Here is a 21,196-nt window from a genome sequence, read left to right as displayed (position 1 = left end):
GGCACCGTGTCTGGACCACGTGAACATTTTTTTATTAATAATTTTTTAAACATTAAAAGATCAGACGCGGGGAGAAAAACCCAACAGTAGAGGAGGAAAAGGGTGTAAAAATGCTGATTTCTGTATCCCAGCGCCCCCCCGCCGCCCCTGGCCAGCAAAGGATGGGGGCCTAATACAACCCCCACCCTGGCAAAGGGGCACCACAAAGCCAAATCTGCATTAAACCCCCTCCCCGACACCCAAAACACGGGGCTGAAGGACGGAGAGGTGCGAATCTGCCCCTCTCCACCCCTGCGCCTCACCCGCATCCCAAGGGACATCCCCCCTCGGGATGCAGCTGAACACACATCAAACCAGTTCCTTCCCAGCTAAAAAAATACTAAACTCGTAAGGAGGAAGGCAGGGAGGAGCCTTCCCGGAGAAAGACTCATTCAAGGTTAGCTGGAGAAGGGCATCACAGGCACTGTGTGGCCCGGTGTCCTCAGCTGCCCCAACTCAGAGCTGGGAGCCAAACCAAAATCCCTTTTCCCCTCCCTGCCCTGGTTTTGAGTCACTGAGAAGACTCAGCCCCCACTGATCCCTTCTCCCCCTCTCTGTGCCCAGGGCTGTCACCTGCAGGATCCTCATGGAAGCAAGGGATGAGCCCTGGGGGGACCAGGAGAAATACATCCCCCCACACTCCCCCTTGCTCCCAGATTTTCCTTCATGCCACGTTATTCTGGCTCTCAGGAAGCCGAGCAGTTATGAGGTCAAAATACAGCATCGTGTGAGTGTAATAAACCAACAGTACAGTTTCTGTTCTTAAAATTAACGACATAAACTACATGCACGTTATAAAACCCTCCCAAAACAGCAGATAATCAAATTCTTCGTAGCAAAGGCCGAGAGAAGAGAGAGACTAAAATCAAAAACCTGCTTCCCCTCATCTTCCTGCTACAGACAGAGTGAGGGGAGGAATAGACAAACACCCGGAAGGTCCTGGAGAGAGGAATATTTGCCTCAGAGAATGTCTTCCCCCATGTCCCCACACCCAAAAACAAGACAGGGAAAACCAATCATCAAAACCGTAGCTCAGCTGAAGCCAAAAAACCTCTTCTCATCAGGAGTGTCGGCATCACAGAGCTCACATGGTACCCCCAAAAAGTGCATTTTTAGAAAAAAAAAAAAAAAAAAAAAAAAAAAGAAGGTTGGGGAGACGAGGGCAGAGGAAGCGAGAGGGAGGCAGCCCGGGAAGGGCTGGTTTTCCTGGGAAGGGCTAGTTTCCCCGGAAAGCACTCTGTGCAGCTGAGGAGGCCGCCCCGGCCGCTGCGTTCTGGAAGCTCCTGTTGGTGAGGATGCCTTGGGAAAACTCTTCCTGGGCCCTTTGGAAGCTGGCTCCTGTGCGCCGATACAGGGAATGCACCTGGGAACGAAAGGGGAGGGAAGGAATGAATCCGACCAGCGCGCGGCCGTGGGACTGCTGCGCACACCGGGCTTTTCCTTGGCTCTGCTGCTAACCATGGCACCATCCACCTTGGCAGCTGCAGAGGATGGGCTGGAGCCAGTGGCTCCATCGCTCCCAGCACAGGGTGCTGCAGATTGCAGGAGACCTTCATTTGCTGTAAAATGCGGAGGTCTCGGCAAAATCGCTGGTTTCAGACCCAAAACTCCCCACGCTGTGACGGCACAGACTTAACCCAGCATTTACTGGAGGGCAGGACCTGAAGGTGCCAACAGCATCAGGTATTTCCTTCGAGATAAAAGGAGGAGAAAAGAAGGGAGCACCAACGTAAACAGGATCAGCCCAGTCCTCGCCTTCCCCCAAGCTCCAGTTCTGCTGTGCCTGCAGAAATCCTGCCCTGCTGTGGTCAGGCAGGAGGAGGGAGGAGGGCTGTGCTTAGGAGCAAGTGGGAAGGCACTCGCTGGGATCCCACCAGGGCTTGACCAGCCCCACAGCGCTGTGGGAGCAGTGACTGAAAGGCCCTGGATTCTGAACAGAGCCACGGCCACCTCTGCTCTGCCAGCTCCAGGCAGGACAAGGGGCAATGGTCTGAAACTGCCAGAGGGCAGGGTTAGATGGGGTATCAGGAAATAATCCTTCTCTGTGAGCATGGGCAGGCCCTGGCACAGGGTGCCCAGAGCAGCTGTGGCTGCCCCTGGATCCCTGGTGGTGTCCAAGGCCAGGCTGGACACTGAGCTTGGAGTACCCTGGGACAGTGGAAGGTGTCCCTGCCCTTGGCAGGGGCGGGGAATAAGATGAGCTTTAAGGTCCCTTCCAACCCAAATCACTCCATGATTCTACAGCTCCAAAGGGAGGCTCCTTCCCGCTTCAAGAGTGTTTGGCACCAATGCAGGAAGCACAAGCAAAAATACTTTAAAACCTCTTGACCCACCAGTGTCCCGATCCCATCATCATTCCCAGACAGGCAAATGGAGGCGTCAAACCCAGGACCCCTGGGAGCAGCCTGAGCTCTGCTGGCCTCCAAGCCACTCACCTGCTTGAGGAGGAAGAGGGAGAGGACGGCGCAGAGCGTGAAGAACGCTGCCACCACCATCATGATCACCACCACAGCCAGGTTCCCGTGCACCTCCGACAGCGCCGCAATCCAGCCGCTGGCAGGGAGAGGAGAGCGGGCTGAGCATGGACAGCATTCCAGCACAGCACCAGATGGAGCACAGGAGGGACAGGCACCCACACGTGCTTCAGGGGAAGGTTACAGGGGAGCGATAACAAGCTGTGGAAACAGGAGCCTGGAGCTCATCCAGGGCCTTGTTTTGGGGATGGAGTTTCCATCAGCATTGTTAGAGGAGGATTGTGCTCATCCCACCCACGTTCCAGCCCTGTGCCCTCCCCTCAGGCAGCAAAATCAATACCCTTGGCGCCAACAGTGACTTCCATGGTCACCTTCTCAAAATTCAGCCAAGTGGGGTAAAGATAGGCCAGAACAGCTAAATTGGAAGGGATCAGCTGGCAGATCTGGAGCCGGGACCTGTGTGTCACCCTGACAGGGATGTAAGGCTTGGGAGCAGAAAGGAAGAGGCAGGAAGGGATGGAGGTGGTGAAACCCTGGCACAGAGAGGCTGTGGCTGCCCCATCCCTGGAACTGTCCCAGGCCAGGTTGGACAGGGCTTGGAGCAGCCTGGGATAGTGGAAGGTGTCCCTTGGCAGGGGAGTGGAATATGGTCAGTTTTAAGGCCCCTTCCAACCCAAACCAGTCTGTGATTCCACAACTCTAAGTTACAGACACTGGGAGCTGTTGAAGGGAAGGGGCAGGGAGAACTCAAGGAGTTATCAGCGCTTGGCTGCAGCTGAAAATACCAAGACACCTCACTCCGAACACCTTCCTGGGTGCTGGAGAAAGGAACCTTTCCAACTGCTAAACCAAGCACGCCGTGTGCCACCAGGAGAGGGGGAACGGAGCGAGCCAAAGGGTCCCATCCGATGTGTGGCACCGCTTCTCGCGGCTCAGGGAAGTGGGAAGGCACACCATGCGCTGCAGCCAAAAATATCCACGCTGTCTGGCGGGAGGAAACGGAGCAGAAAGCTCCAGGCAGCCTCTCCAAGCCAGACTAAAACCGGAGTGCCCCCTCCCCGTGACTCAGGCAGCGGGGGGAGGCCGGGGACAGCTCTGCCCACGAGCCCTTCTGCAGGCAGCGGGCAAAAATAGACAGCAGCTCCCACCTGAAGGCTTCCCCTCAGGAGAACCACCACGGGCTGCTAACCTTTTCCCTGTGCTCCCTAACTGCGGAATCGGAGCTGCAGCCAGGGCAGCAAGGCGAAAGGAAAGGCTGTGCTCTCCCTGCAGGGCACAGCTGCTGACACGAGGCTGCTGGACCCACTCCAGAAGCCCAGGCTCACCCTTCTGGACAATGTCATCGAGAAAGGGCGAGGCTAAAACCCTCCCTGCTTATCTCAGCCCACCACCAACACACTCCAGGGAAATTCAGGAAGAGTTTGGGGACAGAGTCAGGCTGGTGGCAGCAGTATCTAGCTGAGCAGTACCCAGATTTCAGGTCAGAGATCCCTCAGCCCCACACAGATGGCAGGGAAGGCTCCAGTTTAAACAAGGCAGGTCCGGTTCACACTAGAGGAGCAAATATGATCTGTGCTGAGTGAGGGAGAAGGCGACAGAAGAGGCATGGAAGAGTTATCACAGAATCACAGAATGGTTTGGGTTGGAAGTGGCAGGGTGGCAGGGACACCTTCAACTGGACCAGGTCACTCCAAGCTCTGTCCAACCTGGCCTTGGACACTTCCAGGGATGGGGCAGCCACAGCTTCTCTGGGCACCCTGTGCCAGGGCCTCCCCACCCTCATGGGGAAGGATTCCTTCCCAACATCCAGTAATTCACACAGTCCCATCTGCACCGAAGCCGCCAAGGAACGTGCTTTGCTGGGACTAGGATGGGAAGAGCAGAGCAGGGAGGCAGCCCAGCTGGGACCTGCCACGGCTGTGCCTGGGCTGAGAGAGGAAAACCACAGGAGAAAGAACAGGCAGCTGTCAGAAACAGGCCCCAGAGCTCCTGCCAGTCACAGCCCTGGTGAGAAAAAGGATCTGTGGCACGGCAGGCAGCAAAGCCAAGCTTACCTGTCTCCCCAGCCAGGAATTCCGACAGCCTGGATGATGTAGATTGCTATTTGGCAGAAGAAGACGAAAAAGAAGACGAAGAAGCTGAAGGAGCTGTCAGACCTGCGGGAAAGATGGCAGCAGGAGTGAAACCCGTGATCCCTGCACTGAGTCCCTGCTCCAAGAGGAGGGGAACAACTTCAGTGAACTCCTTTCTCCAGGGAAGAGCTCCTGAGGAGAGGTGATTTGGAGAGGAACTGGGCACCCAAATGTGTCCACTGCAAATCCAACGCTCTGCCCAGTGCAGGATGGGGTGAAGGCAGTTCCCTCCACAAATGCAGCGTGCCCAACATCAATGTACCAAACAGTGTCTCAGAAATGAACAAAGCGAATAAAAAGTGAATCAAAAGTGCCCTGTGTCTGCCTAGGCTTGGGTTTCAGGATGAAAAAGGACCACCATAATTAAGTTCTATCAGACAGATCTAATATGTTTAGTAACATAGTGGTTTGGTTTATCTAATGATGCAAAGAGCTGGAAAAATCCTGCAGGCAATACACGATGGGAACAGATAGACCCAAAGCTCCTCCCACTAAGAGATACATCCCCGTTACAGAAAAAAACCCAGCACTTGCCTGAAAGCCTTGTAAATTGGTCGGTACCAACAGAGAAAGGCACAAGGGGTGAATAAAATTAACCACAGAATCGAGAGACCAAAGTCTACTCCTCTGCTACTGTCGACTGTGAACCACGCCAGGCAAGCGAGCAGGTTCAGGAGCAGGGTGATGGAATGCACTGTTTGGGGTGGGAGAGAGAGAGAAAAAACATCAGCAAGCTCTTATGAACTCCAAGGCATCCCTAACCTCTCACTGAACACAGGGAGAGCTGCAGAAATTAAGGTGACTTTGGGCCATCTAATTTCCCTGCCCCCCTTGGAGAGGAAACAGAGCTTGACCTAAGAAGCTCATCAGACGCTGATGCTTACGGCCAAATCTTAAATAGCCGTTCCAGCCTCCATTAAACAATTAAAATTCTGTCATGAACGAGCTATTCCCAAAGCATAAACTTGGGGTTCTTCACATTTACCTTCATAAGAAAGGAGGGAAACACGATTTTAGCCTTGCAGACAACACCACCAGAATTCACTGTGTGACAGAGCTCAAGCTTTGCACACAGAACCTCCTCAGAAAGGATTCTGACCGCCGTTCGAGCCATTAACTTACACATCCACAAGTAATAGAGCATCTTGCATATCCGCTGGTAGTCAGCTGGGATGTCTGCGGAAAAATCCTGATAGAAGCACGGCTTGATGGGACACTTCTTGGGAAGAGGCGGCCAGTTGTTCTGCCTCGCTGTGGAAGGGAGGAAGGAGCAGCTCTTCACTTGCTCTTCTCTCGCCGAAAGACTAATTCACACCCCAGAATTTCCAAGCAGCCGTCCAGCTATTGTTTAATTCATCCATGAAACCCCTGGCAGAGCCCGGGGGGTGGTCAGTTCCTACGGCTGAGCAGGCAGCACAGCAGGAATGGGATAAACTGCTGGCAGACCAGCCGTGTGTGGGGGTTTTCCCTTGAGGGAGGCAGAACTCGGCCGCACTGGCCAAAGGGCCATCACAACCACCATCCCTCAGCCCTGCACGCCCAGATTCAGCCACTTCAAACCAAGATTAGGGGGAAATATTGGGTTCCTGTGGTTAAGAGAGCCTTGAGGCTGAAAAGAAAAGCTTTGCTGCTCTCAGTGAGAAGCCTCAGCGGGGCAGTGTCGCTCACCAGCTCTGACACAGGGACAGATCGGGGTCTGAGAGCTTTTGGTGGTGAAAGGCAGCTCAGAGCACACTCGAGGGCAGGGACCCAGCAGAGCTGCCTCCAGCACCCCACCTCTGAGCTGCCTTCCCATCATGGAAGCTGTGGGATGCCAGGCACTGCTCCCAGAAGGGTTGCCACAGGAGGACTGGAGTTCTCCTGGCAAACCAAGCAACGCAGGCTGCCCTGGGCCCCCAGGGAGGGCGGGCAGGAGTCAGTACTCACGGTCGATACTGGCTGCGTGGCTCTGCAGCTCCCTTTCCTTCTTCTCCAGCTCAGCTGCCTTCCTCTCTAGCTCTGCCTGCTGCTGGAGCAGCCCTGCCTGTGCCGCTGCAGCCACGGCCTGGAGAGGAGACAGAGAGATCAGAGGGGTCAGCCCTGCCTGGGGCCGGGCTGCGGTGGCACCACCAGGTGCCAGGCTGGGAGGGAAGCAGGGCACAGGGTGACATGAAAACTCAGCCTCAGACGTCTTGATTCTGCCACTGGAGGACAAAATCACGTTATCCTGCAGGGGGATAGGGCTGGGAGAGCCCTCAGGAGGCTTATCCACAGCTTCTTCTACCCCTCAGTTCACCTCACTGCTCTGAGCACCTCACAAGAGTGGTGAGCAGGGCTCCTGGGCTTGCCAGGACAATTCCCTTGCCACCTCGGAGAGGAAGTGCAAGACAACTGCCTACCACACCTCTTAAGGATCTCTTCTATCTGTTTGGTATTCTGAGGAATGATTCCTTCTCCCAGCAGCCTCAGTTCTTTGGATGAGGGTGGTCCTGGCAGTCAGGTACCTGCATTTATGCTCCTGGCACGGAGCGTGTCTGACCAGACACCAGAATGAAGCTAAAAGCGTTAGCAGGATACATTCCAGGGTTTCCAGAGGGAAGCCAGAGCCAACAGGACATAAGGCAAAGCAAGCTCTGCCACCAGAGGGACAGGGAAGGAGATAGAAGAAGGACTGCATGAGTGTATTCCCTATAAAGATCCGCCTCGCAACTGCAAGCTGAAAAAATCACCTGCAGCTTCCCAGTCACCACCTCGGGGAACCCCGCTGCCCTGTACTCCCAGAGGCCCTGGGAGCTCGTGGAGGCTGGGAAGGCAGCAGAGAAGGGCCATACCTGTGGAGTGGGCTCCACAGACGTCTGCAGAACGGCCGGCTGCGAGTGGCCCGAGGGCTGCGCCGCTGGCGTCGTCCGCGCCGCATTCGTCTGCACAGAGACCAAGGCAACCAGGTAAAAACATGGCAGGAGAAACACAGCAGGCTCTTGGTGAATTGTTTAAGCCACAGATCCCGGCTTCCTGTCCTCCTCCTCCCACCTGGCTCGTGGCAGCAGCCAGGGAATACGGATGAGGCTCTCCCAGCCATCCATCAGCGGCACTGCCAGGACAGCTCAGCTCCCAGCCCAGGGACCAAATAAATCCTGCTGTGTCCTGCCACAAACCATCTTCCCCTTCACACTTCACGTGGCTTCCCTGCGAGTCAGCAGCCAGCTGGAGAGGAGCTGTTCCACGCCAGTGGAGAGCTCCGGCTGGGAGCTTATTACTGCTCCACTGCAGGAGCAATTGCCTGCTCCTGCGTGCCACGAGCCACATTCCACGGGGAAATCAGCTGAGAATCCCTCTTTTTGTAAGCTGCGCCTATCAAGGGAACTTCTACACCACTAAAACCACCACCAGGTACGCAGAGCACAAAGACACGTGGCACGTACCAGCTGGGAGCTCTCGGAAAAGGGGTTGAACTCATCCAAGCCACTTTGGCTGGTGTTTGTGAGCTGTGTCACCGAGGGGTCCTGGAGGGAGAGAGCACAAGGATAAATCAGCATTGCATACAGGGTATCATCACTTACAGCATTACATTGTCCAGTCTGGAAAAGGCCTTTAAGAACATCAGGTCCATCCTATCTGTGCTGCCTGCCTTCCATCTGCTCATTAGCTGGGAATTGGAGGTGGTGAAACACATCCCTGCCACAGGGGGATGGCCCTGGCTGGCATGGAATTTAAATATCCAAGGAGGTGACTACCAGCAAGGCAAGATTTGTGAGCAGAAATAATCTCCTGTTCAGCCAAGAGGTATGTCTGAACAACCACAACGTGCTTTGTGCAGGTTACTTCTGCTCCCCTACAGCAAGTTATTCCTAATTTCCAGGGATCTGGATTCATCCAGATCAGCAGGTTGCTGGGCCTCACAAAGCAAGCATGGAGCCACAAAGTACAGCAGAGCCACACAAAATGAGGTTTTAGATATGACTGATCCTGGCTGAGAGATGCCAGCAAGCTAAAATGCCAGTGATTGCTCAGGAGAAACGAAACACTCAGGAAAATTGAGCTGGAGGTGTGACACCAATTATTTAAGGAGGTTTTAATGCTGCTGGCATAACAGCTCTCACTTCTGCTCACAGCACCTCCCACTTGTCTCCATCAAATCCTCTGATGTTTAAAAACAGGCTCTCTGCACCTCTGAGAACACCTCTCTGCCCTCACCTGCAATGCACGCAGCTGTTTCTATCTCTTCTTTTCTACACACTGCTTTCCATGCAGAAATTCCTCTCGGACAGCCAGACATTGCCCTCTGGAGCTCCTCTCCGCAGTTATTCCAGAAACAAGGCCCTTTTGAACTCAGCAATCCTCCTGCCTGGCAACCCGAGAGCTGGGTGTGGGTCAGAAAATTAAAAAGTGGCTCCTTATCCCTCCCTCAGCAACTCGAGTGTCCAGACCAGTCCTCGTAATTTAGTGCTTAATGGGGTGAGAAGCAACCGAGGCTGCGCCGGGGCGTGCAGGGGCTGCCGGAGCCGGCGCGCTGCAGGAAAAGCCCTCTGGAGCCATTCCCGGGGTTCTAGCGCAGCCTTCTGCCGAGCAGGATGCACACGGAGCAGTTAATGAGCAGCTCCCCGGCTCCTGCATGGCAGGCACTCCCTGCCAACAGGTCGCACTCGTTTGTGAATCACCCCGGGCTGAGGCACGGCGCCTTCCGAGCACTCGGATGCTGCTGCTCGGGGAGGAAGGGCTGCAAAAAGTGGGAAGAACCGGCAGGACTGCCATGCTGGAAATCAAACGTGCTTTTGTTTCGCTCCTGAGTCCTCTGGAAGCTTCAGCTGTGCAGAGATAAGGGCTGTCAGCACAAGTTGACCCTTCCCCTCATACACGACCATGCTGCGCATCAGCACAAACTCTTCAGTCCAGAACATGTGAGCCCCAGCTGGACTAAAGTCCAGCAGAAGACAACTGCACAAGGAAGAGAAACTCCCTTCAAGGCATGGGAGGTGGAAAGTGAAAGCTGCATGACCCTCTGGAGAGCCCGGGTGGTCAGGCTGGCAGGAAAGCGCTCGGAATAAGGAGGAATGCTACAGTACCACCATAAAACACACATTTTACTTCCCTGGGCTCACCTCCACCCCAAAAGAAAGCGGGAGGCTCTCCAAGGGCAGGGAGAGCAGCACCACTGCTTCAGCTGCACCACAGTTTGACTCCCAAGGCAGACAAGCTCTCATCCCACTGCACAGCTTTAAAAAAAATCACTTAATGAGGCCGTAAGGCCAAGGCACAGCAGCTCAGCTTAACTCGCCTGCTATTGTGCAAGTGTGTCTAAAATAGGAACCCAAAGAGGAGGGAATGTGCAACAAAGCTGAAGTGTTTGGACATGTGCCTGGGTAGGGCAGGAAGGAAAGCAGAGGGTGATACACAGGCAGCAGCTTCCGTGAGCCCGGAGCAGGCAGCGTGCGGGATGAGCGAGCACCAGGAACGCAGAGATACGAGGAGGTGCCCACAAACTTCATGTTTTACAGTTATTTTCTGCCAGCTACGCAGAAAAAGGCAGCTGAGCCTCCTGAAACAAGCATGGGCCTGGTGCTTGGAAGGGATCAGGAGACAGGGATTGAATTCAGAACCGCTCGGAGCCACAGGAGGTGTGTCCAGCCACAAAGCTCACAAATCAATGGCTCGACCTGCGGGATGCCAGCGAGCAGATCTCATTTGTTGCCCTTCCACCAGCACTTCCTCAAGTGCCAGGGACGTGTGATGCCATTTTTTCATGGCTTCAGATGCCCCCAGCACAGAGTAACTCCACATCTCAACCAAACTGCACTGCCATGAATATTAAAACTATTTTCAAATGCAGCAAATAGGAAGCTGCTGTCGCGCTGCCGAAACGTTTGGATACAACAGGTTTGTGCAAGAAATTCTATTTTTTCTTTTCCTTCTGTTCCCACGGATTAAAGAAACAAAATGAGAGGCCTCTTTAGATGAGATCAAGGAAAAAGAGCTCAACCTAGAATCACCTGGAACTTAACGCAGTTGTCAAAATATCACAGGATTGCCCCAAATATAACCAGTCCTGCAGACTCAGAGTGCTGCCACTGCCTGGAAGATGCACCGAGAGAAATCTTGAGGATTTTATTATTGACATCTCTGAAAAGGATGGAAGTTTCCGGCTCTGTCTGAGGCTTGGACCAAAGCTTTGGAGACAGCTGCCACTTCCAGCAGGTTACTAGATAAAGGAAGGAAGTTAATAATCTCTCATTAACTGGTTACAATAAGTAACAGAGAAGCCAGAGATATTTTTAACAGGATCAAAGCAGCTTATTTTACACAAAGCTTAACAAACAGCATGAACAAAGTCTCCCAAAAAGGCAAAGATCCTGGTCACGTCAGGACTGGAGGATCTGGGGATCCCCAGCAAGGAGGGACAACCCTGGTGCTGTGGCAAGAGAGATCCACCAGTGTGGCGGGGCTGGGAGGGTGAGGATGCTTCTGCTCCTTCCAGAGCACGTGGAAGGGGGTGTCAGTGGGACACTGTCACCCCAGCACAGAGCCAACACCTGGGTCCAGCCCCTGGCAGGGAACAGGCTGTCCCACAGGCTGGGATTGCATTTCAAATCAGACCAACAAGGCTTCGAGGCTCCAGCAAGCAGCAGTCAAAAGTTCTTCACAACCAGCTGCTGGGGACTGGGGGATTTTTCTTAGAAAAAAAAAAAAAGGCAAGACAAAACCTCACAGTCCTGAAAGGAGGCTACAGAACCTTCCACAAGGAGCAGATGAGCTGCAAAGAGCCGTCACAGGGGAATCCAGGGTGGGACATATGTTAGTCGTCCTTAAGAAGTGAGCCTGACATGGGAGTTACCAGCTGGAAATCACCTTCGACCTCTTTTTGTTTGAACAGTGAATAAAGAGTGAGCACGGCCCTGTTCTGTCAGATACCAGGACAGCTTTAATGTGCACAAAGCACAGGGAGATGACAAGAAAGATGGAGACAGACTTTTTATAAGGGCCTGAAGTGACAGAACAAGGGAGAATGGCTTCAAACTGACAGAGATCAGATTGAATATTAGGAGATTCTCCCCTGTGAGGGAGGTGGAGCCCTGGCACAGGGTGCCCAGAGCAGCTGTGGCTGCCCCTGGATCCCTGGCAGTGCCCAAGGCCAGGCTGGACATTGGGGCTTGGAGCAGCCTGGGACAGTGGGAGGTGTCCCTGCCCATGGCAGGGGGCGGGACTGGATGAGCTTTAAGGTCCCTTCGAACCCAAACAATTCTGTGATTCTAGGAATATGTACTTCCTCAGAGCCGCAGCAACAAATCCCATGTCCATGAACAGCAATATATTCCACCCCTCAGAACAAACATCAGAGGAACACGATCGTCCCAACCCTTCCCATTCCTCAGAGTCACAAGACCATGTTAAAATAAAAGTGAGGAAGAAGAGAAAGAATTTTTTCACTCTGATTCCTCAAAAGACTCAGCTTCACCAACAAAGAAATCCAAGGTCAGGAAAACACTCCTTCCTGTGGATCACATCCCAGCCAAGCAGCAGAAGTGAGGCTGAGCTCACAGACAGGAGCCCAAGGCCAGACACTGATTTTCACACCACCGCACAGGCACTGTGTCCCAGAGGCCGTTCCAGGCCAACTCCCTGCATAAATGACCCCAATTTGCAGAGGTTAATCCCAGAGAGAAGAAACCCAGTGAACACAGACCAAGTCCTCAGTGACCTTAACAGGAATCTCCTGCTTTGATCGAAATCCACAGCTTTGCCTTAGGAAGTCACTCTTAAGAGCTGAAGCACCTTAAAAACAGACCCAGAGAGAGCCAGCGGACAACCAGACCACCAGGCAGCACGACCAAGAGAGCTCCAGCAATGGATTACTCTGAACAAGCCCACAGCTCAGGCATTCACAGCTGCTGTGCATCCTGAGAGGCAGGAAACCCTCTCCCCACTGCCTGTGGAGGTGAGGGGGGACCGTGCCTGGCTGCGAAGGTGGTGGGAGGCCCCTCCTCGAGACGAGGAGCAGCCTGGTCCGGGCACAGAGCGGGCGGGACCGCGGGGGCCGCTCATGGGTGACCTGCGGGGAGCTGGGCAAGGGCGACGGGACACCCGGCCCTGGCGGCGCGGGGGGCTCGGGACCCCCTGTCCGGGCTAGAGGGGGACCCGGGGAAGGGCGATAGAGAAGGGAGACGAGACCCTCGGCTCCGGCCAGACGGGGATGCAGGGAGGGGGAGTGGGACCCCCGGCCACAGCTAGGGGACAGGGAAGGGGGGCGGGACCCCCGGCCCCGGCGGGAGGGCGGGCAGGAGGATGGGGCGTGCAGAGGAGTGGGACAGGATCTCCGGCCACAGCTGGGGGACAGCGAAGGGGAGCGGGACCCCCGGTCCGGGTGGGGGTTCGGGCAGGGGGTCCCGGGCCGCCCCCGGGGCCGAGGGTCGCGGCCGCCGCACGCCCCCCTGGTCCCGCCCCCTCGCGCTGATTGGGCGCGGCGCGGAGCAGCGGCTCCGCCATTGGCCGGCGGCGCTTCAGTCAGTGCCACGTCCCGGCGTGCGGGGTACGGGGGGCCGGGCCGGGCCAGGGGGGGGCCGCCCGCGCCCCGCGCCCACCTGGAAGGGGTTGATGTCCACCGGGTCGGCGAACGGGTTGGTGTCGAAGCCCGACATGGGCGCGGTCCGCTCCGCTCCGCTCCCGCCTCCGCCGCTCCTGGCGCTTCCGGGGCAGCCGCGTGACCGGGAGCCGCGTGACGTCACGGCGGCGCGTACAGCTCGCGCGGGGTTAACCCTATGGGCGTGGCCGCGTGACGTCACAGCGGCGCTTATAGACGGCGGGGGAGGGGAGGGGGAAGGGGAGGGGGGCAGGCCCTGCCCGGCCGAGCCATGGCGGAGATCCGGGGTGAGCGGGGCACGGGGCACCCACCGCCCGCGGTGGGGATGGGGGCCCCGGGCTGGGCCACGGGGATGGGGACCCCCCCACCGGGACCCCCCCAGGGCGATGGGGCAGTGGGCCCGTGACTCCTGCGCCCGGCCCGAGTACCCCCAAATCGCCGTGTGATTGTTGAAAATCATCCCCCCATACACTCTCTCCTCCCAAGCCCGTGGTCCTCTCCCTCCCTGACACCCTCTCACCCTGCCCCGGGGGCTTTGGGGGTGTCCGGGAGGATTTTGGGGGGGTTCTTTCTGTGCCCTGCTAACATTTGACTTCCCTCCCGCAGTGTTCCCCCTCTCCTGCGTGGTGCAGAACTATTCCTGGGGGAAGGTGGGCCTGGAAAGCGAGGTGGCTAAGCTGGTGGCCAGTGGTGACCCCCTGGTCCAGATCCAGCCTGACCAGCCCTACGCAGAGGTGAGTGTGTCTGTGTGTCCATTCTGTCCGTGTCTCCGTCCCATCAGTGTGTCCATCCCTGTGTTCATCCCACCCGGCTCTCACCATCCTGTGTCCTGTCAGGATGTGATGCTGACCCCCAGCTGTCTCATGTCCCCTGGGGGGTGCCTGGGTTGGAGAGAAGCCCGGCATGACTCAGCCCCCGAGGGAGCTGCTAAGGATCATCTCCGGGGCCAAGCAGCCTCTGGAAAAGCCCAAGTCATCCGCCTTGGCTGCCCGGCTCAGGGTGCCATCTGTCTGTTGGTGTCTCGCAGCTGTGGATGGGCACACACCCCCGGGGCGATGCCCTCATCCGGGATAACCGCATCCCCCAAAAGACCCTGGGCCAGTGGATCTCTGACAACCCTGCCTGCCTGGGGGCGAAGGTGAAGGATGCCTTCCAGGGACAGCTGCCCTTCCTGTTCAAGGTGCTGTCGGTCAACACCGCCCTGTCTGTCCAGGCGCACCCCAACAAGGTAGGGAGAGCCCCGGATGGGCAGCCCAGCTGGACCCCGTGTCCCTGGGGAGGTCACCCAGCTCCTTTCCCCCCTCTCCAGGAGCTGGCAGCGAAACTCCATGCCCAGTTCCCTGAGCACTATCCCGATGCCAACCACAAGCCCGAAATGGCCATCGCCCTCACCCCCTTCGAGGGCATGTGTGGCTTCCGGCCTGTGGAGGAGATTGTCTCCTTCCTTCAGAGTAAGGATGGAGGGTGCGTGGTCAGACCCTGGAGTGGGGACGGTGGCCGTGCTCCCTTGGGATGGGGTTCAGGGTGGGCATGGTGGCCATGCTCCCTTGGGATGGGGTTCAGGGTGGGCATGGTGGCCGTGCTCCCTTGGGATGGGGTTCAGGGTGGGCATGGTGGCCGTGCTCCCTTGGGATGGGGTTCAGGGTGGGCATGGTGGCCGTGCTCCCTTGGGATGGGGTTCAGGGTGGGCATGGTGGCCGTGCTCCCTTGGGATGGGGTTCAGGGTGGGCATGGTGGCCGTGCTCCCTTGGGATGGGGTTCAGGGTGGGCATGGTGGCCGTGCTCCCTTGGGATGGGGTTCAGGGTGGGCATGGTGGCCGTGCTCCCTTGGAATGGGGTTCAGGGTGGGCATGGTGGCCGTGCTCCCTTGGGATGGGGTTCAGGGTGGGCATGGTGGCCGTGCTCCCTTGGGATGGGGTTCAGGGTGGGCATGGTGGCCGTGCTCCCTTGGGATGGGGCTCAGGATGGGGATGAGGGCCGTGCTCCCTTGGGGTGGCCATGGTGGCCGTAGTCCCTTGGGTTAGGCTTTGGGGTGTGGATGGGGGCTGTGGTCCCTCGGGATGGAGTTCAGGGCAAGGACAGTGCTCCCCCGGGATGGGATTCAGTGTGGGGATGGTGCCTGTGCTCTCCTGGGATGGGGGTGCTGGTTCTGACTGGGGCTGTTCTCCCCTGGGATGGGGGTGCTGGGGCTGTGTTCCCCTGGGGTGGGGGACTGGCTCTGACTGGGGCTGGCCCTGCAGACGTCCCTGAGCTGCGGGCGCTGATCGGGGAGGTGGCAGCAGAGCAGCTGGAGCGCAGTGGGAGCGACGACCCCCGCGGGGTCTCGGCCGCCCTCCGCGTGTGCTTCACCCGCCTCATGAAGAGCGAAAAGAAGTTCTTTGTGGACCAGCTGAACATGCTGGTGAGGAGGATCTCCCAGGAAGGTGAGTCCTGGCTGTGACAGCCCAAACTGGTTCGAGGGGCTGTGTTTAGGGGAGAGGCCGGGGCACCCCCAGCTCTCTCCCCATGTTGGGCCTGGTCTCTTCCTGCGCAGCGGCGGAAGGGAAGGACACGTCAGGGAGCAACGGGGACCTGCTGCTGCGGCTGCACTCCCAGTACCCGGGGGACATCGGCTGCTTCACCATTTATTTCCTGAACCTGGTGAGGCTGGAGCCAGGGGAGGCCATGTTCCTGGGAGCCAACGAGCCCCACGCCTACCTGCACGGAGGTGAGCGTCGGGGGGGCTCTCCTAACCCAGCATCCTGCACGGACTGGCTGTGGGAACGTGTGGAAGGGCTGGGGTGGGCTGACAGCACTGCCTCGTCCCCGCAGACTGCGTGGAGATCATGGCGTGCTCGGATAACACGGTGCGTGCTGGGCTCACCCCCAAGTTCATCGATGTGCTCACCTTGTGTGAGATGCTCAACTACACACCAGCACCCAGCAGCTCCAAGATCTTCCCCGCTGCACAGAGCCAGCTCGATCCCAATGTCTACCTCTATGACCCACCCGTGCCAGACTTCACCATCATGAGGATAGAGGTGAGCGATGACAGAGCCGCGCTGGGGACACCGGCTGGGCTCCAGGTGGGACACCCCGGTGCTGGCTGGGGTTCTCTCCCCTTTGTAATTAGTGTCCCGGCAAGGAGGGAGGGATGCTCAGGCATAATGGGCTGCTTGGCTCTTTATCCTTCCCCTGTTCCCTCTGCCTGGAGCCTGTTCAACTTCTCCAGCAGCTCTGGGCAGAGGGAGAACCAGGAGGAGGTCTTGACTGTCCTGGGCTTGGGCTGCTGCAGGCACAGCAAGGGGGTGGGAATGGGGACAACCCCCTTCCAGCTCTCCAGGGAGGAGGAAAGCTGAGGGAGACTCCAGCCACAGTGACATTTCCCTTGGCAGATCCCTGCCTCCATCAAGCTGTACCTCATCTCTGCCATGGACTCTGCCAGCATCTTGCTGGTGATCCAAGGGACAGCCGTGGGCACCTCCACAGCCGCAGCCTCTGAGATGTCCCTGCACCGTGGCTCCGTGATCTTCATCTCGGCCAACGAGAGCATCTCCCTCCACCTCTCCTCACCCGATGGGATGCTGCTCTTCCGAGCCTGCTGCCTCCTCTGAGCAGGACCTGGGACACTTCCTCCACATCGCTCCATGTTTGAGTAGATAGAAACTGGTGTGGGCAAAGTCTTCTCGCTTGAAAGTTTTCCCTCCACCCATTAAATCCCCAAACCAGCCCTGATGTATAGAAAGAGCACGTCCATGGATCGACTCCTTGGATGTGGCACAGAGCAGGCTGAGGCTTTCTGCTGCTTCTGGTGGGCTCTTCCCAAGCCTGGCTGATGGCAGCCAGTGTCACCCTTCCCTGGCTGTAAAAGGGGGCTGCGTGGGGGGGTGATGGAGCGGGAGAGCCTCCAGTGCTGTGAATAAAGAGGTGACTTTGTCCCTGGCAAAAGGCAGTGTGCTGGGGGGAGCAGGAGGATGGAAGGGGCCAGAGAGGCTGGGAGCAGCTCCAGAATCCCCCCAACACTGGCTGTGACCCCCTGTTGCTCCTCAGGCACAGGAAAGGGGTAAAATGTGAGGAAGGAAAACAGGAGTCCCCCCCCCACAGCACCAGCACCCCCTCTGAATAATGAGATCCAGTTTATTGAGTGCTCCCTTTTACAAGTAAAATACAAAAACAAACAAATGTGCCCCCCACCCAACCAGTTCATGTCTCTTGACATGAAATATTTAAATAAGGATTCTGTATAAGAAGCTGATTGTCCTCTATGTCATAGAGCAGGACCATGGTTTAAGGCAGCGTTTATGGTTTGCAGCAGGGAGGCTCTCCAGCCCCGCCAACTCCAAGCCCTGTGGGGAGCTGGGACAGGGGGTCTGGGCTGTGCATCACCATCAAAGCAGCGTTGAGGAGAATGGGAATAAGCCATTAGCTCCAACCCCAGAAACTCCCAAATCCTTCCCTTTATACCCCTATGGAGGTGCCGGGCTCTGCCTGTCCTCCCTTCCCACCCCAGCCAAGTGCCAGGTCCCATCCAGGTCACCAAAATGTCCCTGTGCCACCTCTCCCTGATATTGCTGAGTGTAAGGAGAAGTCCTTTGGGGTCAGTTGGTCTCTGCCATGAGCAGCATCATTCAGTCCTCGTGTCACCGTTCTGGCGTGGGACCTGGACACCCAACAGCCATCCCACGGGACAAAAAAAGTGCTGGATTTTGACCTGTTCTTGTGCAGCTACTGGATCACACAGGAGAGATTTTCTCCGAAACAACAGGGGCAAGAAGAGGAGGCAGCGGGTTTTGGGGGAATGAGATCCAGGTCTTCATCATCGGGGACCTCATCAAGATGGTACCCATCCTGCAGCAGCTGCCGGCTCAGGTCCTGGTTCACCTGCTGCAGGGGACAAAGTGGGGCTCTGCGGGATGGACACACATCCACGCTCTGTGGGGTGACGCTTCCAGCCCCTATGCAGAGCCTCGAGGGGTCAGGGGAACAAGGGAGCCCGTGGGGACCCCGCAGTGTCAGAGTCAAAGCCCCACACTTGCCTCAGCGGAGGAGTATCCTGAGGAACACCTAGATCCTGGCTCCCCGTCACTAAGGGAAAAAAGAAACAGAGCTGGCCAGGAAATGGGGACTTTAGGATGCAGATAAGGGAAATTCAGGGGGGAAAAGGAGCTGGCAGTGCAACCCCAAGGGATATTTGAAATCTGGGACAACAGGAGCGTTTCGCTGCTCTGAGGTGCCCAGTGCCATCAGGGATGCTCTACAAGTGACAAGGAAAATCATCCCCCCAAAAAAGCCATCTGTGAGCACTGCCATCCTCAAAATCGTGGGCTATTTACCCAAAATCCTGGGATATTCACCTGTCTGAGTCGAGGGAGACCAGGTTTTCATCAGCTGTCTGGCTGAGCGCTGTGTAGCCCTTGTTAAACTTCACCGACCTGTCGGAAAGCAGAGGAGTGAGACCAGGACAGATGTTTTATGTGGAAACACATCCATGGAGCTGACAGGCTGAGGAGCCAGGGCAGGAATCCCACTCCTTCCCACCCAGGCACTGTCCAGGGGCACCACCAGCTAAACTCCAGAATAGCCAAATAAATCCATACCACCAAATCATCCCCAAAATAAAGAGAAAAGCACTATATTTTATTGTACTGGATGTTCCTGGCCAAACAGAGCCAGCAGAATAAGGTCCTGAACTCTTCTTTTTAATCCTCTGAGTTTCCCAGTCTCCCCAAGAAAAGTGAAGAATACATTTTGGGAATAGGAAGAGGGGATCAGACCTTTTAGGAGTCGGTTTCAGGGCAGTGGGTCCCCCCAGCAGCCCCTGCCTTCGCAGCGCTGCCTTTGCCAGCTCCCGCTGCCTCTCTGAAAGCCAAGCACAGGGACAGAGATAAAAATTCCCAAGTGCTCCCAAAGGGAAGCGCATTCCTTTGGGGAATGGGTGAGGAGCGTGTTGCACGTGAGCATGGGCACAGGGCAGTGCTTTCCAAGGCATCTCTATGGGTTTTTATAAAGGTTTTATCCCACCAAGGAATAAAAGGGCTTTTGGTAACTCCAGCTCTGGCAGAGAGGTGGAAATGACTCCCAAAATCCCAGCAGAGTCCACCAAGCATCACTTACTCAGCTTGGCCTGAATGGAGGGAGGTTTGCTCATGATGTACGGACCCCTTTTCTCCACCACATCTGTCCCTTTGTTCAGCCTCTTCTTTTCAGCCCAAATCAGCTAAAAAAAAAGGTGAAATAAGCATATTTAGCATCTCTCCATGTGGATGAAGTAAAGCAGAGGCATCTCAGAGCACCCAAGCATTCCTGGGAGCTCAAGGTCAGCAGGGAATCTGTCCCTAGGTCAGCCGGCGGGGGGGACAGCTCCTCCTCCCCAGCCCAGGAGGAGGGAGAGGAAAAGGAATAAGGAGATCTATTAGCAGATGAAAGGATTATTTGGGAATGGTGATGCTAATTAAAAGCACAGGTAGCCACCATCAGTTCCTGTGCAAGCCTAGCTGCAGTAATACTTGAGAAAAGGCGGTGGAGGAGATTTACTGAAAGGTTAATCAAACACAAATGTAAGGATAGCTTATTTTAATTTGGGGTTTGAGCCTTTCAAGCTTCTCCTTTTATCCAATTATTGTCCAGGAGAACCAGCGCTCCTGAGGTCAAGAGGGAGGAAAAAACCTCCACAAACGTAAGAGGGAATGAAGAAAATAGAGGGAAAGTCAGAGCTGGCACAGGAGGGATGTGGAATTAAAGGAGCAAGGCAGAGGACTTGGGATGACGATTGGAGAGCACAGCCAGGATTAGCCCCAGTGTCTTAAGCTGGAATTAGCAGGGCAGAGCCTTATCGTGGGAGTAACTGGGCAGGCAGCGGCCCCCCAGATCCCTCTGGATGTGCCATACCCCTCCCTAGCCAGCTGATACACCTGTGTGGGTGTGTACATACGTATATATACACACGCGCCGTATACAGCACTGTGCCTCCATGTGGGTAACTCTGAAAGACGAACTCTCCCCGCTCTACTGCTCCTATCCTGCCCCCCACACATACCCCATACTGCCCTCCACACATACCCAGGCCTACACCCCCTGTGCACACACCCCATACTGCCCTACAGACATCCCCCAAGCCCTATATCACCCCTATTCATGTACCCTCCATACTGCCCCACGGACACACCCCAGCCCTATACCACCGCCCTGCACATACCCCAGCCCTATATCACCCCTATTCACATACCCCCTACCGCCCCACGGACACACCCCAGCCCTATACCACCCCTATTCACGTACCCCCTACCGCCCCACGGACACACCCCAGCCCTATACCACCCCTATTCACGTACCCCCTACCGCCCCACGGACACACCCCAGCCCTATACCACCCCTATTCACGTACCCCCTACCGCCCCACGGACACACCCCAGCCCTATACCACCCCTATTCACGTACCCCCTACCGCCCCACGGACACACCCCAGCCCTATACCACCCCTATTCACGTACCCCCTACCGCCCCACGGACACACCCCAGCCCTATACCACCCCTATTCACGTACCCCCTACCGCCCCACGGACACACCCCAGCCCTATACCACCCCTATTCACGTACCCCCTACCGCCCCACGGACACACCCCAGCCCTATACCACCCCTATTCACGTACCCCCTACCGCCCCACGGACATACCTCAGCCCTATACCACCCCTATTCACGTACCCCCTACCGCCCCGCGCTCCCCTCAGCCTCATACCCCCAATGCAGATATCCCAGACAGCCCCATAGCCACGATGCACATACCCCATAGAGCCCCACGCTCACCTCCCAGTCCCGCACCCCCAGCACTCCCGTACATCGCACGTACCCCCGGGCCCCGCCGGCCGCCGGCTCCGCTCGCAGCGGGACCGGGAGCGGGAGCGGGAGCGGGAGCTGGCCCGGCTCCGCCGCCGCCCGTCGCCATGGCCGGCCCTGGCCCCGCCCCTCGGCCCGCCCGCCAATGGCAGCGCGGGGCTGGCGGGGCTCAGCCAATGGGAAGCGG

General features: G+C 56.8%; 3 protein-coding genes across 4 annotated transcripts; 1 reads left to right on the top strand and 2 right to left on the bottom strand.

The window, feature by feature from the left end:
• Positions 1–76: 76 nt before the first annotated feature.
• Positions 77–13,316, bottom strand: SCAMP2 (secretory carrier membrane protein 2). Its single transcript, XM_082290839.1, has 9 exons — positions 13,198–13,316; positions 8,047–8,127; positions 7,456–7,545; positions 6,572–6,689; positions 5,768–5,896; positions 5,180–5,339; positions 4,568–4,669; positions 2,475–2,592; positions 77–1,402 (listed from the first exon to the last, which is right to left on the bottom strand). The coding sequence occupies exons 1-9, from the start codon at positions 13,252–13,254 to the stop codon at positions 1,256–1,258; spliced, it is 1,002 nt and encodes a 333-aa protein (XP_082146965.1). The 5' UTR covers positions 13,255–13,316; the 3' UTR covers positions 77–1,255.
• MPI (mannose phosphate isomerase) lies at positions 12,427–17,056 on the top strand. 2 transcript variants are annotated; one of them, XM_082290838.1, is made up of 8 exons: positions 12,427–12,554; positions 13,803–13,930; positions 14,224–14,424; positions 14,506–14,647; positions 15,437–15,619; positions 15,730–15,903; positions 16,008–16,216; positions 16,571–17,056. In XM_082290838.1, the coding sequence occupies exons 3-8, from the start codon at positions 14,230–14,232 to the stop codon at positions 16,787–16,789; spliced, it is 1,122 nt and encodes a 373-aa protein (XP_082146964.1). In that variant the 5' UTR covers positions 12,427–12,554; positions 13,803–13,930; positions 14,224–14,229; the 3' UTR covers positions 16,790–17,056. The 2 variants fall into 2 exon arrangements, with proteins under 2 accessions (XP_082146964.1, XP_082146963.1); XM_082290837.1 differs by lacking the exon at positions 12,427–12,554 and adding an exon at positions 13,448–13,483.
• Positions 17,057–17,246: 190 nt separating this feature from the next.
• Positions 17,247–21,118, bottom strand: FAM219B (family with sequence similarity 219 member B; the record flags this gene model as incomplete). The annotated part of the gene is made up of 6 exons (XM_082290840.1): positions 17,247–18,059; positions 18,212–18,260; positions 18,530–18,607; positions 18,950–19,034; positions 19,290–19,392; positions 21,023–21,118. 6 exons carry the CDS (start codon positions 21,116–21,118, stop codon positions 17,901–17,903), a joined length of 570 nt encoding a protein of 189 aa, XP_082146966.1. The 3' UTR covers positions 17,247–17,900.
• Positions 21,119–21,196: the final 78 nt, after the last annotated feature.

This window comes from Coloeus monedula (genome assembly GCF_965178545.1).
Source record: "Coloeus monedula genome assembly, chromosome: 14".
Lineage (NCBI taxonomy): Eukaryota > Metazoa > Chordata > Aves > Passeriformes > Corvidae > Coloeus > Coloeus monedula.
This window is presented reverse-complemented; position numbering and strand designations above follow the sequence as displayed.